Raw genomic sequence first — 16251 nt, forward strand, 5'->3', positions numbered from 1 at the left:
AGGCAGTGCAGGTCATGCAGGGCCATCTCCAGTCTGGAGCATCTCCAAGCAGGGAGACTCCATAACCTCTCTGTGGCACAAATGTAAGTCACCAGCAGACTGAGCTGGGTCCTCCAGCCCATGGGCTCAGGAGGCCCACCGGGGCGTAGGCAGAGGCCTTCAGGCCCCGCCTGAGCTGCAGCGTCCCTGCCTTCAGGTTCACCTTCACCTGAAGACGGAGCCCCTGTCCTCAGCTCTGTCTTGGCTGTGCCTGTGCTTGGCCATGGCCCTCGCTGTTCCAGAAACGGGCTTGCAGTCTGCCTTCCCCGCCTGCCCTTGGCCTTCCTGTGGGCCCGCTTGGCCATCGCTGACCAGCAGCGTCTGACCCTGCTTGTCACTGTTACCATAAAAGTTGGTCAGAGAAACTCTAAGACTCAACTTGGAGTTTTAGAAAGCAGGCATTTTTTCATTGCAGTGCTGGGCGTGCATGCGCGTTGTTTTGCAGAGGTGAGCACACCCGTTACTGCCAGCAGCAGCTGTAATGTATGTATTTAGCATACTCATGCGTATTCATAGCCTTTCCAGGAACTAATTATAATATTTACATGCTAATTATGCATACGCTTTCTTGCTGAGTGGGGGTCTCTGGTGGTCGCTGATAATCTTCCTCACTGTGTTTACTGAATGAGCTCAGTGCTTGCACACGCTTGCAAGGTCCTAGTGCCGAGTTAGCGGTTTGTATGGCCTTGCTTCTGTTCTGTTCCAGTCTCGCTCCACACTGGGTGCCAGTCTGCTGTCTTGAACACTAGCATCCTTGGTCTCACTTACTGTCTCCTTAGTTGTTACCAGTCCCGTGATGTTCCTTCCCTTGTCAGCTGAACATTCTTTTCTTTCAACGTGTAAGTAGGCTAGAACAGTGTGGTCTAGTGGACGTTAAAGACACACACACTATTGTTAGTTTAAGCCTACACCGTCACTGGGCCTGAACCCCAGCACAGCCTGGCCTGACCTCCTGGCTTACCCTCGGAGCTGCTGTCTCACCAGGCACTTGTTTGTGGGTCTGGGCCCTTGGCTGCTCACCCTGGGACTGCCCTGGCCCTCCTGCTGGGTAGGCCAGAGCTGGCCCTGCCATGCTGGCCGTGGGACCCCCTTTGGCTCCCTTCCTCTGAGGGAGCAGCGTGCCTGTGCCAGTTACCCCAGTCTCTCACCAGAGGAAAAGTTTTTCTTTAGGTTGAAGTGGGATTCCCCCTGCTCCAGCCTGTGCCCACTTCTTCACACCCTTCCCCTCAGTGGGCTGTAAATCTGCCAGATTCTCATGGGATCTGCAGAGCTTCTGTGGCTTCCAGAAGCTCACCCACCACCTTCTGCCTATACTACCAGCAGGATTGCTGTAAAAAAGCAGGAAGAGTCGAGTAAGTGGTTATTAGCAGTTGCTCAGTGATAGTCCCTGATCTGAGCACAATCAAGCTTCAAGTTTCCCAAGAGGAAAAGGATACAGAGGGGCCCTCTGCAGTACTGATTCTCCAAAGGTGCTAGGTCCTAAGTGCTCCAGTTGTGCAGCAAAATGAAGACACATACTAGATGACACTGTTTATTAAATATCAAGCTGTAGCACAACACTTGGAACTAGATGCTAGTGGCTGCACAAGGTGGAAGGCAAAGGTTTCCAGGCTTCCTTCAGCTACCTGTGACCACTATCTTCTGTTCCTCTATTCTGCTCTTGTGAGAACCCACTTGCAGTACTGTGTAATTCTGGTGTCCTCAACAGAAGGAGGACATGGAGCTGTTGGAGGAAGTCGAGAGGAGGCTGTGAGGCTGATCAGAGGGCTGGAGCACCTCCCGTATGAAGGCAGGCTCAGAAGGTTGTGGCTCTTCAGCCTGGAGAAGCTGTGTGGTGACCTCAAAGCAGCCTTCCAGTATCTGAAGGGGGCTTACAAGGATGGTGGAGAGTGACTCTTCATCAGGGACTGTAGTGATAGGACAAGGGATAAGGGGTTTGAGCTAAAACAGCGGAAGTTCAAGTTAGATATGAGGAAGATGTTCTTTATTTTGAAGGCAGTAAAGCAGTGGAAACTGATTAAGTTCGGTTCCGGAGGAAACCATTCTATGATTCTGCTACTGGTGGTTCCTCTGCTCCAGCATCTGCTTATCGCCGACTATGGTGGCTGTTCAGCAGTGGCTGGGGAAGGGTGGGAAAAGAAATGGCTGCATAATAGTTTTCCAGCAGGCTGGGCCAAAGGAGGCATAGGGAAGTGGATCACAGAATTACAGCACTAATGTGTAGATCCTGATACCAAAGCCCACGCATTCAAAGGTGTCAACAATAAAGTTACAGTCAGTGTGCTACAGACAGACCATTCATCCTGACTCCGTGTAAAATGGGGAGCTATTCTTGCAGGTCTTGGTTTCATCTTGCCTGCTGCATGCATTTTTTTGACTGCATCTCCAGCTGTTGGGAAATGTCAGCAACTTGCAGGTGGCAAAACAACAGGAAATCAAAGAGAGCGCTAAAGGGACTCACTTCTGTGGAAACCCGTAAGGCGAGAGGGCATGGAGGATGCGTTCGTCACCTGCTGGCAGAGTACTAAAATGTATGGGGAGCAGCTCTGCTCTGCTTGCTTGGGGCCCCCAGGACTGTGTCCCGGCCCATGAGGCCATTGATCTTAGCAGCCCTGCTGGGACTCCTGGCTCCTGGTTTTTACTCATCATGATAGCTACACCCATGTTCATCAACATCATCTGCTACAAAAGCAGCAGGAGCAGGAACAAAATAATCCCCTCAAATCCACCAAACCATCCAGAGCTCACCTTTCTTAGTTCACCAACTTTGTTGGCCACTGGAGAACAGCTGTCCTTCATCTCCCCCTGGAAACTGAGCAGGGACTCCCCACCTATGCCATCAGTTTTCTCTTGAGATTTCTCCAGAAGCATCTTCAAACTACACAGCAAATTAGTAAGGAAAGCGTGAAGCAAAGCACCTGTCAGCCTTTATCACATACTCCTATGTAAGCAGCACAGCCATGGCTTGCTTCATCAGTAACATGCTTGACAGACCAGGAATTACTGAGAACAGCACTACACGTCCCTTGGAGGGCCCAAACTTTACCTGAACAGAGGAAGAAAGACTTCCTTCCCTCCCAGCAGAGCTGCAGGCAGCCTGCATTTGCAAGGCCTTCTGCAGCTTTTTAAAAGCACAGGCTCATGCACAGAAGCCCCTTGCAAAATTGAATGTGAGGCTTAAATTTGCTCACAAAGCGTTACATGTGTGCTTTTACATTAGAGTTCAGTAAAGCTTGACTTGTACTCAGTGGGATATTTCCTTAAAACACTAAAAACCCATGCCTGGCACGTTCTTTCAGTAGTGTGACGTTTCGTCTTTGTACATTGTCCAGAAGTGCTCTGAGTTGGTGTTCTAGCTGGGCCAGCTTCTGCACTTCCTTTCTTCCACTCCACCCCTTTCAAAATAGAAAAGATACATGTCACAGAGAGCACAGGAACAGGATCCATGTGCAGAATGTGCAGGCAGTATTCTCCGTGAATTGCCTCTAGGCTCAGCACCCCCAGAGCCCAAGGAGATTCCACAGCCGAAGGTACTAAATCTTTCTACTGCTTGATTCTCTCAAGTGCCATCTGAGTTCTCAACCTCACAACTGGTCTAAAGCAGAAAATACTTAACCCAGTGCATTACTGTCTACTTTGTTAAGGAGAAAGACGGAGTTAAGCAGGACTTGCTATTGTCTCATGGGGCAACCCTCAAAAGCAGAAAGGTTGGGTCAGCTTGGAATGAGTCAGCAGGACTTTCAGAGCAGCCTATAGTCAGCAGAACAGAGGAACTGATCTCTCCTAGGCTCTCTCCAGCAAAACCTCACCTTAGAATTTCCCCACGGAAATGAATACAGAACTAGGCTCTGTAGCTCATGAAAAGAGAAGGCTCTGACTAGCTTACTAGGGCAGAGGCTTGCAGGTCTTCCTGAAGAGCTTCAGTGGCCTTGGCTTGTTGCTGGACTGTGGCTTCCAGCTGGGCCTTTACAACTTGGAGACTGAAAAAGAAGCACAGACCTTATAAGAAAAAGTCCACAAGAGCATAATACCAGAAAAAGTGCAAGAGAAACTCATCTAAACCAAAAGCATCTTTGCAGACCGTGTATTCCTGTCTCACTGGGTTGCAAGAAGACAGTCCTGTTGTTTTCACACAATCACAGAAAGCAAAGCCTTGCTCCACTTCCTTACCAGTCAGGTTACTTCCTTACCATTGTATGCATTCTTCCAGCTCTGGCATAGCCACAGTTCCAGAAGACGAGGGCAGAAGGCCCTGTAGGACCCTATAAGCTGTCAGTTCCCTGTCCTTATTCTCACTGGCATTCTTCAGGAACTTGGCGTAACACTTGGTCTGGATACACTGTTCTTTCAATTCCTGCAGCTGTCAAACCACAAGAATATCCAGTATTCGGCTTAGGTTTGATAAATAGGAGCGGCCTACTTTGACTCTCAAAATCCATGTTACTTCATCTTTTATACTGGCCCTCTCCTGCATCTACACTGACTTCCTACAGTGTTTCCTAAACACCCCTGCAACACTCTTCCTCCTCTCTTACGAACTCCAAACAATCTTTGTAGGCATTTGTTGCCTACTCCAATGCAGTTAGAAGCTCCTCCTCCTCCTAAATTGACTTTGCAACTCCTTAACCATGATGATGTGATGAGGGAGTACAAATAAAAGCACCAGCACAACACTCCAGTATGCCATTTCTCCATCAGCACACACTCCCTTTGAAAAGACCCAAGCAGCAAGTGCACGTGCTTTTTGAAGCAGCAAAAAGTAGCTATTTGAAAGGCACACACACTCCATCTACTCCTGCTGCAAAGCTGTTTAGTGTACTAAGTGTACTAAGACCACCTTAGCGCAGCCCTGCACTGGTATTCAAGCAGTGCAAGCAGGCAGGCACCAAAGGTAGAACTGCTGTTCCCTCACAGCCCCCTCATCACAGCTAGCCCCACACTGAAGCACCCTCGGTTACACAAAATCCCCAAGAAAGGATCAGTTCCACAGGCTGGTTTGTTACCAGAAAAGCCCGGGCCCCTGCCAAGAGACAAGAGAAAGGCCCTCTCCATACCTTAGCTTTAGACCTGTCCAGTTCTTTCTGCAACTGCAGTTTCTGTTCCTGCTGGTCCCTGCTGTAGCGTTTCTCAGCTTCTAGGGAAGCTTCTGCCAGCGAGTTCTTCCTGAGAGCATTGGCTAGCTCCTGCTGCAGCTGCCTGACCCATCTCTAAAAAAATGGTGTTCCATGAGCACGGAGAGATCAGTAAGATGATAACATGCCAGATGCTTTTCCTCATGGGATTGTATCTTTAGACCACTCTTGAGGGTAGCCAGCAGGCTGAAGGAAGTGCTTCTCTCCTTCTACTCTGCTCTGAGATCGCATCTGGAGGACTGCATCCAGCTCTGGGGTCCCCAGCGTAAGAAAAACACAGATCTCTTAAAGCAGGTGCAGAGGAGGGCCCTTGAAATGGTCATATTGCTGAAACACCTCTCCCGTGAAGAAAGGCTGGGAGATTTGGGGTTATTCAGCCTGTGGAAAACCAGGATCTAGGGAGACCTTACTGCAGCCTTTCGAAGCAGATGGGGGGAGCCTTTTTACCAAGGCCTGCAGTGACAGGACAAAGGGCAATTGTTTTAAACTAAAAGCAGGTACATTTGGATTGGACAATTATTTTGCAATAAGGGTGGTGGGACACTGGAACAGATTACCCAGAGAACTTGTGGGATACCCCATCCCTGGAAGCGTTTAGAGTCAGGTTGAACGGGACATTGAGCAACCTCTTTATCCAGCCCTACTGCTTCAAAATGGGAATGAAATGAGGTTCAAAATGCAACTGAGGTCCAGACACAAACACCTCCTTTCAGCAGCACTCCAAAAAGAACTCAGGAGCAAGGACAACATTCCTTAAACTGACAGGCTCTCTCTCGGTTATTTGCATCAGTCCCTAACAGAATCACCTGTTTTTCCCTTGGATAGCCAGTTTGAGTTGAAGCATGCTTCTTTAGCTGAAGCTGTTCTCCCTCCGATAAGGAGAACTGAGGGAGAGAGCACAGGAACAGAGTGGGAAAAGGAATCTCCAGAAAAACTGCAGCATCACACCACATTGAAGCACTGGGGCTAGGAAAGTGTGACAGCTGCTAAAGGCAATACATATCCGACAGAAAGTAAAGTACTTCATTCTTAGAGAAGAAATCAGAATCTTCCTTGTTCTCTGCTCCAGCCACTGGCAAGACTCCTACAGAGGAGATAAGAAACACAGGGCTGCTCTGAGTGCTTATTTCACTCTGCTTTCCCCACCTGCTTCTCGACAGAGAAGCCTTCAAAGAGAACCCTTTAGATCTTAAGAAGTTACCATTGCTCTGCTGTTCTGGGAGGGACCCTGTTTCTGCTGTGTGCCCGTTCACATTGGGAAGCAGCACACCGCCCGACTCTTTCCCTGGAGCTTCAGAATCCACCTGCGTAATTGAAGACACGCGTGAGGGCTGGCACAGGCTCCATCTCAGCCAGGTTCCGTGCTTTAATTTCCCTCTTCAGCCAGCAAGTAAACTGTTCTATCAGGTGGGGCAAAGAGGGAAAAAAGGGCAAAAACTCTCAGGGAGTTGGGCATCCCATTTGAGCAGAGATTTCCTGGAGGCCAAACGTCTCCTGCCCATGGGAGGGAATAGAGGGAACCTTGGCAGAAGAAGCAAAGCACTAAAACTGGAGGCACTACAGGCAACCACTGGATGTGGACTGGATCAGAAGGCAGCTGTGTGACGGAAAACCAGGGATGCTCACAGCGCCAGCCTTGTAGGACTGGAGAAGGCTGTAACCAGCAGAAAGCTTTATGGCTTCAATCCTAGAGTCTAAATCCATCTCAAAAGTCAGCTGCTAGGAGACCTGGGTCATTAGCTTGACATCACTTTATCCCAGACCTAATTTAAACGCTTTCCATCAGCATGGCCTGTAAAAGTACAAGTTAGGAGCATGTGGTGGAAGTTGCAGCAGAGGGAACTGACCCCAGAGGCAAGTGATCCAAGTGGAGCCACACTGCCTTCTTCAGAAGAATTTCTATGAGAGTCTGATGAGGAGTCATGTTTTTCCTCTTGTTCTGCTCCTGTATCTGGGAGGATCCCTACAGAGGAAATAAGGAGAGATCTACTGTGAGTGCTTCTTTCACTCTGCCTTCCCCACCTGCTTCTCGCCAGAGAAGCTTTCAAAGGGAACCATTTAGGCTGTCAAGAAATTACCTTTGTAGTACTTGTCCGCAACTGACTTGGCCCCGACTCTGAGTCTGCCTCCAGCTGGACAAGATGCAACGGCTGACACGCTTTTGGCATTTTTAGACTCTATCTAGGTAATTTGAATGTCAAGGTTCAAGTTAGGAGCAGTGGTGGAAGAAGCAGCAGCAGAGGGAAATAAGCCCAGAAGCACTGGAGACAGGTGCAGCCCCAGTGCCCATTTCAGAAAACATACCGCAGGTTCCAAAACGGAGTCGAAGTCTTCCTCTTTTTCTGCTCCTGGTGCTGGTAAGAAAACAGCTGTCAGTGCTTATTTCACTCTGCTTGTCCCACCTGCTTCACACCAGAGGAGCTTTCAAAGGGAACCACTTAGACCATCAGGAAATTACCTCTGTAGTACTTGTCCACAACTGACTTGGATCCCACTCTGAGTCTGCCTCCAGCTGGATGAGATGCAATGGCTGACACGCTTCTGGCAATTTCAGAATTGACCTGTGTCATCTGAATGTGAAGGTTCAAGTTAGGAGCAGTGGTGGAAGAAGCAGCAGCAGAGGGAAATGAGCCCAGAAGCAAGGGAGACAGGTGCAGCCCCACTGCCTCTATCAGAGAACGTACCACAGGTTCGAAAAGGGAGTTGACGTCTTGTTCTGCTCTTGCAGCTGGCAAGATCCCTATAGAGGAGATAAGAAACACAGGGCTTGCTGTGAGTGCTTATTTCACTCTGCCTTCCCCACCTGTGATTCAGAGCAGCCCTGCGGGGAAAAACTTCGGGGTGCTGGTCGATGAGAAAATGAACATGAGCCGGCAGTGTGCGCTCGCAGCCCAGAAAGCCAACCGTACCCTGGGCTGCATCAAAAGGAGCATGACCAGCAGGTCGAAGGAGGTGATCCTGCCCCTCTACTCTGCTCTTGTGAAACCTCACCTGGAGTATTGTGTGCTGTTCTGGTGTCCTCAACATAAAAAGGACATGGAACTGTTGGAACAAGTCCAGAGGAGGCCATGAGGATGCCCAGGGGACTGGAGCACCTCCCATATGAAGACAGGCTGAGAAAGTTGGGGCTGTTCAGCCTGGAGAAGAGAAGGCTGCATGGAGAGCTCATAGCAGCCTTCCAGTATCTGAACGGGGGTATAGGGATGCTGGGGAGGGACTCTTCATCAGGGACTGTAGTGACAGGACAAGGGGTAACGGGTTAAAACTTAAACAGGGGAAGTTTAGATGGGATATAAGGAGGAAATTATTTCCTGTTAGGGTGGTGAGGCACTGGAATGGGTTGCCCAGGGAGGCTGTGAATGCTCCATCCCTGGCGGTGTTCAAGGCCAAGTTGGACAGAGCCTTGGGTGACATGGTTTAGTGTGAGGTGTCCCTGCCCATGGCAGGGGGGTTGGAACTAGATGATCTTAAGGTCCTTTCCAACCCTAACTATTCTATGATTCTATGATTCTAGGAGATAACAAACACAGGGCTGCTGTGAGTGCTTATTTCACTCTGCCTTCCCCACCTGCTTCTCGACAGAGAAGCTTTCAAAGGAACCATTTAGACCATCAAGAAATTACCATTGCTATGATGCTCTGCAGGTGACCATATTTCTGCTGTGTGTCTGCCTGCATCAGGAAGCAGCACACCAGCCGACTCTTTCCCTGGAGCTTCAGGATAGATCTGTGTAATCGAAAAGATATGTGTGAGTGCTGGAGCAGGCTCCATCTCAACCAGGTTCTGCGCTTTAATTTCCCCCTTCAGCCAGCAAGTAAACTGTTCTATCAGGTGGGGCAAAGAAGGAATAGGGCAAACTCTGCCACTGAATCAGGCATCTCTGTTGAGCAGGGCTTTCCCAAGGGGCCAAAACACTCCTGCCCATAATAGAGAGGACCTTGTCAGAACAGGCTAAGCCTCGAGACTGTAGGCAATGCAGACAACCATTGGATGTGGACCGCATCAGGAGAAGGCAGCTGTGTGATGGAAAACCAAGGATGCTCACAGCACCAGCCTTGTAGGACTGGAGAGGATTGTAAAGAGCAGGAAACTTGATGGCTTAAATCCTAATGTCTAAATCCCTCTGAGACGTCAGCTGCTAGGAGACCTGGGTCAGTAGCTTGGTATCACTTCATTTTACATCTAAATCATGGGCCTGAGTGCAGAACTGGCACGTCAAGTGCAAGTTAGGAGCTTGTGGTGGAAGTTTTAGCAGAAGGAACAATGCCCAAGGCGAAGAGATTCAGGTCGAGCACCACTGCCACCTTCAGAAAAGTTACCTTAGAATCAAACCAGGAGTCACAGTCTTCCTCTTCTTGTGCTTCTGCAACCAGCAAGACCCCTACAGAGGAGATAAGAAACACAGGGCTGCTGTGAGTGCTTCTTTCACTCTGCCTTCCCCACCTGCTTCTCGACAGAGAAGCTTTCAAAGGAACCATTTAGATCATCAAGAAATTACCATTGCTATGATGCTCTGCAGGTGACCATATTTCTGCTGTGTGTCTGCCTGCATCGGGAAGCAGCACACCAGCCGACTCTTTCCCTGGAGCTTCAGGATATATCTGCGTAATTGAAAAGACACATGGGAGTGCTGGCACAGGCTCCATGTCGACCCACTTGCACGCTCAAAGCTCCTGCTTCATCCAACAGGTAAAAAGTGCTATCAGGTGTGGCAAGGAAGGAATAGGTCAAACAGTGCAGTGAGCTGGGCATCTCTGTTGAGCAGGGTTTTCCCAAGGGGCCAAAACACTCCTGCCCATGATAAAGAGGACCTTGGCAGAACAGGCTAAGCCCTGAGACTGTAGGCACTGTAGACTACCATTGGATGTGGACCGCATCAGGAAAAGGCAGCTGTGTGATGGAAAACCAAGGATGCTCACAGTGCCAGCCTTGTAGGACTGGAGAGGATTGTAAAGAGCAGGAAAATTGATGGCTTAAATCCTAACGTCTAAATCCCTCTCAGACGTCAGCTGCTAGGAAACCTGGGTCAGTAGCTTGGATATACTTGATTTTACATCTAAATCAAGGGCCTAAATCAAGTGCAGAACTGGCATGTCAAGTGCAAGTTAGGAGCGTGTGGTGGAAGTTTTAGGAGAAGGAACCATGCCAAAGGTGAAGAGATTCAGGTCGAGCACCACTGCCACCTTCAGAAAAGTTACCTTAGAATCAAACCAGGAGTCACAGTCTTCCTCTTTGTGTCTCCCTGCATCAGGAAGCAGCACACCAGCCGACTCTTTCCCTGGAGCTTCAGGATCGATCTGCGTAATTGAAAAGATATGTGTGAGCGCTGGCACAGGCTCCATCTCAGCCAGGTTCCGCGCTTTAATTTCCCCCTTCAGCCAGCAAGTAAACTGTTCTATCAGGTGGGGCAAAGAAGGAATAGGGCAAACTCTGCCACTGAATCAGGCATCTCTGTTGAGCAGGACTTTCCCAAGGGGCCAAAACACTCCTGCCCATAATAGAGAGGACCTTGTCAGAACAGGCTAAGTCTCGAGACTGTAGGCACTGCAGACAACCACTGGATGTGGACCGGATCAGGACAAGGCAGTTGTGTGATGGAAAAGCAGGGATGCTCACAGTGCCAGCCTTGTAGGTTTGGAGAGGACTGTAACTAGCAGGAAGCTTTACGCCTTCAATCCTAAAGTCTAAATCCAGCTCAGATGTCAGCTGCTAGGAGACATGGCTCATTAGGCTGACATCACTGCATCCCAGAGCTAGTTCAAAGGCTTACCCTCAGCATGGTAGGGCTGAGGTAGAAGTAGCAGCAGAGGAACTGACCCCAGAGGCAAGCAATCTAAGTGGAGCTCCACTGCCTCCTTCAGAAAAATTTCTCTTAGAATCAGATGAGGAGTCACAATTCTCAAAGGCTGACATGCTTTTTAGATTTCCACTATATATCTGTGTAATTTAAATGTCAAGTTCAAGTTAGAAGCGGAGTTATTAGCCTCATTGTCTCTTTCAGAGAACATACCTCAGAAGTTAAAGTGGAGTCATCTTTTTCATGGGCAGAACATTCTTGAACAGAACTGAACTCTTTATCGCATGTTAACTCCTTCAGGTAGGTATAAATTCTGTGTCCAGAGAGGAAGGAAATGCATTTGGTAAAATTATCCCACCACTTGGACACTCTTTACTGGAAAGAGCAACAGAAACTCTTAAGCCGTCCTGACTATATTCATTGCCAGCTCGTAAAGGGTAGCACACGTACACAGTTCACTGCACTACTGGAGTAGTGGAGACTGAAATACTGCTTGACTGTTCATAGTACAGGTGCCTGTTATTGTATATGGAGCAGCTCAGCCCTGCTGGCTCGTGTGATCTCACCTGTCCCGTTTTGAGGGCCAGTGAGATTAACAAGCCCCTTGGTAGACTGACATCTAACTACACGGCTACCTCAGCAGAATACTATAGTAATGCTGCAGCTATTCTTTGCATCAAGCTGGGCTAACATCTCCTCAAACCCAGTCCTGGCTCTGAAGGGCTTCAGAAATTCCCATCATTAGCCTGAGGACCTGAGAGTTTAGAGAGCTCCCAGGTGAGATATCAAGACGCCAAGAAAGATTCCAAGCTCTGTGGGGATTAACTACACTGTACGGGTGTTATTTTGTAACAGTCCTGGCAGAGGATCCGCTGGGGCCCAAGTGAGAGACCCCTTTCACTGCTTCATAAGCAGAACTGAACACCAAATGAAAATCCCCAAACAGACAAGAAAAGGGGAAATTAAAACGTGTTCCAGGCCAAGGCTGCCATACCAAATGGTGTACTAGCCCAACATTAATACTGTGCCAGGAGCTTGGAGGCAAGGAATGGACATCTTGTTTTGCTAGAGCAATCCTCAAACATGCTTTATTCCTAAAGGGGTTTCTACTCCACAGGGGTTCTGCCCAGGCACCCTACTCTCCTGCTTCCCATCGACACAGGCTGACTGAAGGGGCAGGGGGATAAGAAATGAAGTTGAGATTCTCAGAGAGATCCATGGGGGGAAGTTTTCCTCAACTTCCAAATACACTCTTGACATGGTAAGAGATGCCTCAGAGGGACATCGCTGAGCCCAGCTTCAACAGAGGTCTCAAGGCCTCATGAAACCCTGGTGATGTTACTAAAAAGGGCCATAACAACAGTATGGACATTCCCAGAATGCAGCTGCTCTCATTAGAATGTAAAACACGCAGGATTTAAACACATTCTGGAATACATGGTTGCTGTGTAGCCTGCTCTGTCTATACAAAAAGGATCAGCACCATGCCGATGAAGAGTATGTATTATATTCAAATCCCCAACCGTAACAGCAATCATAAGAGCAGTCCTAAAGGGTCCAAGAGATGATAGGAAATACATCAGCTTCTGTGGACTTCGCATTGCCATTACTTCAGTCTCTCTTTGCTCCCCAATTAATTTCCCCTCTCCTACAGGCAGAGCTAAAGCACAGCCAAATACGTGGAAGCGTCAGAGAATTCAGGTTGGTGGGACCTCAGGAGGTCTCCAGGCCAACCCCCTGCCCAGAGCAGATTCAGGGCATGCATACATGAGTGTGGCACCAAAGCCAGTGCTTTCTTGCAGTCTTCAGTGCGGAAACCATCCCCTGAGGTAAGAGAGCAGCCAAGTGCGGGTCTGCTTTCACAAGTCACATAGAAGGAGCGTCTCCAAGCAGCTCCTGGTACTTTTTCAAAGATAATTTCTATTCCTCCCATCAAACCAACTTGGACAGTGCTAAGGAGTTCCACGTGCACTTCTGACAAACCCTTTACCTTTCACTCTTACAACGGGCATTTACGTCAGCTCCTTTCTGAAGCAGCAACTCAACTATCTCTTCACAGTGCATACAGACTGCCTCAGCAAGTGGAGTTTGTCCAAGCTGAAAGTAGACATCACCTCCGTTAGAGTAACACAGAAAAGTCAGACAAGTTTGGGGAACAGGAGCCTTACCCAGAGTCCAAGATTACCTCATTCACAGCATCAATATGGGCACTGTGCTCCAGTAACAGCTCCACTAGACGTTTGTTCTTTACTAAGGTAGCCAGGTGAAGGGCAGTGTTGCCGACAAAATCTCTGAGGTCAGTTCGGGCACCAAGCTCCAGCAGAGTAGCTACACAGTCTTCGTGCCTGAACTCTACTGCCTAGAAACAAGACAGAAAGGCGGAATGACTACCAACAGCGACGTTTTTCTCTGTCAGTACTCTGGCACCTTCCCAACACTGGGAAGTACAAGCATCATCAAAGATCAGGCAACATATGCCCCTTCCCTGCTGACTACAACATACCTGTTTTATGTAGGCCTACATAAAGAATTGTACAAGGTATGCATCACTCACTGCATATGTGAATAGCCCAATAAACAACAGCAGAGCATATTCCACCTACCCTCATCAGCGGCGTTTTCTTGTCTTTGTCACGAGGGTCTAGGTGGCACTGATTTCCTGCCAGAAATCGAACGACATGTGCATGCCCATTCTCACAAGCAAGATGCAGAGGTGTCCTAGAAATTAAACATGCTCAGTTAACACAGACAGACAGCTGAAGGTCTTGTTTCAGGCTGTGGTAGCCACCACACAGGCCAACAAGCCTCAGCTGGCAAAACAGAAAAAAAGGCTGAAAGGAAGTTTTCTCATTGCAGAGCAGGTGGCAGCGCTTGCACGCCCAAAGGCTGGGGCTGGCTAGGAAAACTCCACCATATGTCTGTTGTGCCACGAGACGTTTCCTCAGCTGTGCCAATGAACTCACACAGACTCCTGTGCCCTGCCTCCAGCAGGACTGCCTGGCCACCCAGCGCAGCAGAGACCACGTCGTGGCAGCCTGGAGTCTGTGGTGTCTACATAAGGCTATATGGAGTCTGTGCAAGGCCCTGGGCTTTCCCCCTATCAGTCCCGTGCGGGAAGTGTCCCAGAGACAGTGGGGGTGAGGTTTCTAATAGCAATGGGAAGGCTGTGCCGTGTCCTTCTGCAAATCTGCGCCCTGCGCAAGCAAGCCGCTCAGCCTGGCAACAGAGGAGGAGCCATCTCTGCTTGGATGAAGGCCTGCTGAGCTCCACACAAAGCTGACTAGTGGGACAGACGATGCTCGAGGTCCCTTCCAAGCTGCTATTCTACGATTCCAAGTCCAGGCTTGCAGAGCAGCGCAGGCAGGGCGGGCCGGGGCGGAGCATCTGCCGCCGCCCGTCCCAGCTCGGGCAGGCCTACGGTGAGGCCAGCGCTGTGGAGCCGGCCCCCTCCTTGCTTGCGACCCAGCGTGGCGGGCTTCGCTGGCTCCTCCAGCCGGGGGGGTGGAGGCTTCGCTGCGGCACTGCGCGCCCGTTACCGCTTTCGCGCGTCCTTCTGGTTAACACGGAGGCGATTCCGCGCCGCCAGCTCCTGCAGCTGGGCCAGGTCCCCACTGGCGGCCGCGCTGTGCGACTTGCTGCCGTCCCTCGGCTGCAGCTTGCTGAACAGCGCGGCGAGCCGCTGCATGCTGCGCCGGGGACCAGGGCAGGGCACAGCCCGTCCCGGCGTGAGCGGCCGTAGGGGAGAAGTGAGCGGTACGGGCGTTTGTGGCTGGGAGCGGCCGGGGCTCGCCAGCGCTGAGCTCCGAGGCCTGCTCCCCTCCCTCTGTGCAGTGAGCGCGCTCGGCTTATGACGCCCGAGCGAGCTGTGCCTCTGCCGGGAGCGCGCTCTACGCGTTGAGGCTCCCGCGCCGGGCATGGCGAAGGCGGCTCCGCGGCGGCGGCTCCTCCCAGCCTGGATGGGGACGGCGGGGGACGGTGGGCCGGTCGTGGCCCCGGGCCCCGCGGCCGGGCGGCGGAAGGCGGCGGCAAGGCCCAGGTAGCGACGCTGGGGCTGGGGGCGCGGCGGACCGTGCCCGTGCCGGTCCCGCACTGAGTGTCTCCCTCCGCATGCGCGCCCAGGGCGGCGGCGGTGCACTGCATGAACGAGGCGGAGCTGGTGAACGCGGCCCTCGCGGTCCTGGCCGAGGTGAGCCCTGACCCCCGCCCTGGCCCTGGCGGGGCACGGGCAGGAAGCGCTGCCGCCGGCAGCTCCCGGGCAGCCCCTCTGCAGGAGGCGGAGCTGGCAACGCTGCCGAGCACCGCCCGGGTTTCGCGGGCCCCTCCCTCCGTTTCTCGGGGGCTGCCGGGGCCTGGGCAGGGCGCTTGTCCGTCGGCGCTGCGAGAGAAAGCCGGCGCCCCCCCGAGGTCCGGCGAGGGGCGTCCCGCGGGGTGAACCTCTTGTGGGCTCCCGGGGTGACGCCGCGCACAGCCGGGTCTGTTTGTTTTCCCTTTCGTCAGAAGCTACAGCGCGAGGAAGAAGAGGAGAAGGCCTGGTCCCGGAGCGAAGAGGAGCGGGAGCTCCGGGCAGCGTCAGGCGAGGCTCCGGGAAACACAGCCAGCACAGGGGGAGGCAGCGAGCGCAGTCCGGCTCTCCCATCCCCTCCTGGCGCTGGTGCTGATGCGGAGAGGACAGGCTGGGAGGACTGTCAGGGTGATGTTCTGAAGTATGTCAGGGAGATCTTTTTCAGCTAACGCTGTCCCCTCTGTGGCTGCCCAGGAGCAAAGGGGACAGTGAGGAGGGTGTCCTCTCCCACAGCAGGGAGGATGGTGGGAGCAGGGTGTGGGGGCTGGAATGTATCCGAGCTGTCAGAGATCATGGGAAGGAGGAACTGCAGCAGGCAAGTAAGAGTGACCCATCCCTGACTGGTACTTGGTAGATGTCGGCACTGGAAAGAGGATGTCGGTAAGAAAATCTGATAGACTTTTCACCTGATGTAACTGCAAGGCAAACACAGATGTGCTTGGCTAATTGTTCGGAAGCATATAAATATCGTGTAACCTTTGCAATAAATGATGCAGCTTGTACTCTACCTTTGGGTCTGTGCATTCCATCTTCACAAATGGCACCCGAACAGGGACTTGCTGAAGAGCCGTGACTCAGTGATCGGTGAGGACGTACAGCCGAATTCCGAAAAGCTTCCACAATTAACCGATACCCCTGACTGAGGTAGGCGGCTGGGAACGGGAACATGGGGAACTCAGTCTCCGCCGAGCACAAGTCAGTGTACAAAGTACTAGTAAAAT

At 51.2% G+C, this 16251-nt stretch overlaps 2 protein-coding genes across 7 annotated transcripts; one reads left to right on the forward strand and one right to left on the reverse strand.

Moving 5' to 3' along the window:
- Positions 1 to 1556: 1556 nt before the first annotated feature.
- LOC136010465 (putative ankyrin repeat domain-containing protein 20A4) lies at positions 1557 to 14999 on the reverse strand. 6 transcript variants are annotated; one of them, XM_065671737.1, is made up of 22 exons: positions 13572 to 14999; positions 13154 to 13327; positions 12959 to 13065; positions 11182 to 11281; positions 10370 to 10468; positions 9670 to 9772; positions 9491 to 9552; positions 8795 to 8897; positions 7856 to 7911; positions 7630 to 7741; positions 7476 to 7525; positions 7250 to 7352; positions 7019 to 7134; positions 6373 to 6475; positions 6194 to 6255; positions 5978 to 6055; positions 5094 to 5246; positions 4230 to 4399; positions 3926 to 4019; positions 3322 to 3434; positions 2788 to 2917; positions 1557 to 1946 (listed from the first exon to the last, which is right to left on the reverse strand). In XM_065671737.1, exons 1-22 carry the CDS (start codon positions 13575 to 13577, stop codon positions 1911 to 1913), a joined length of 2130 nt encoding a protein of 709 aa, XP_065527809.1. In that variant the 5' UTR covers positions 13578 to 14999; the 3' UTR covers positions 1557 to 1910. The 6 variants fall into 6 exon arrangements, with proteins under 6 accessions (XP_065527809.1, XP_065527817.1, XP_065527798.1 ...); XM_065671745.1 differs by having other exon boundaries at positions 1557 to 2158; XM_065671726.1 differs by having other exon boundaries at positions 1557 to 2428.
- On the forward strand, positions 14373 to 16037 carry CYREN (cell cycle regulator of NHEJ). Its single transcript, XM_065671844.1, has 3 exons — positions 14373 to 15004; positions 15088 to 15154; positions 15466 to 16037. Exons 1-3 carry the CDS (start codon positions 14883 to 14885, stop codon positions 15697 to 15699), a joined length of 423 nt encoding a protein of 140 aa, XP_065527916.1. The 5' UTR covers positions 14373 to 14882; the 3' UTR covers positions 15700 to 16037.
- Positions 16038 to 16251: the final 214 nt, after the last annotated feature.

The sequence above is a fragment of the Lathamus discolor genome, chromosome 1, assembly GCF_037157495.1.
Source record: "Lathamus discolor isolate bLatDis1 chromosome 1, bLatDis1.hap1, whole genome shotgun sequence".
Lineage (NCBI taxonomy): Eukaryota > Metazoa > Chordata > Aves > Psittaciformes > Psittacidae > Lathamus > Lathamus discolor.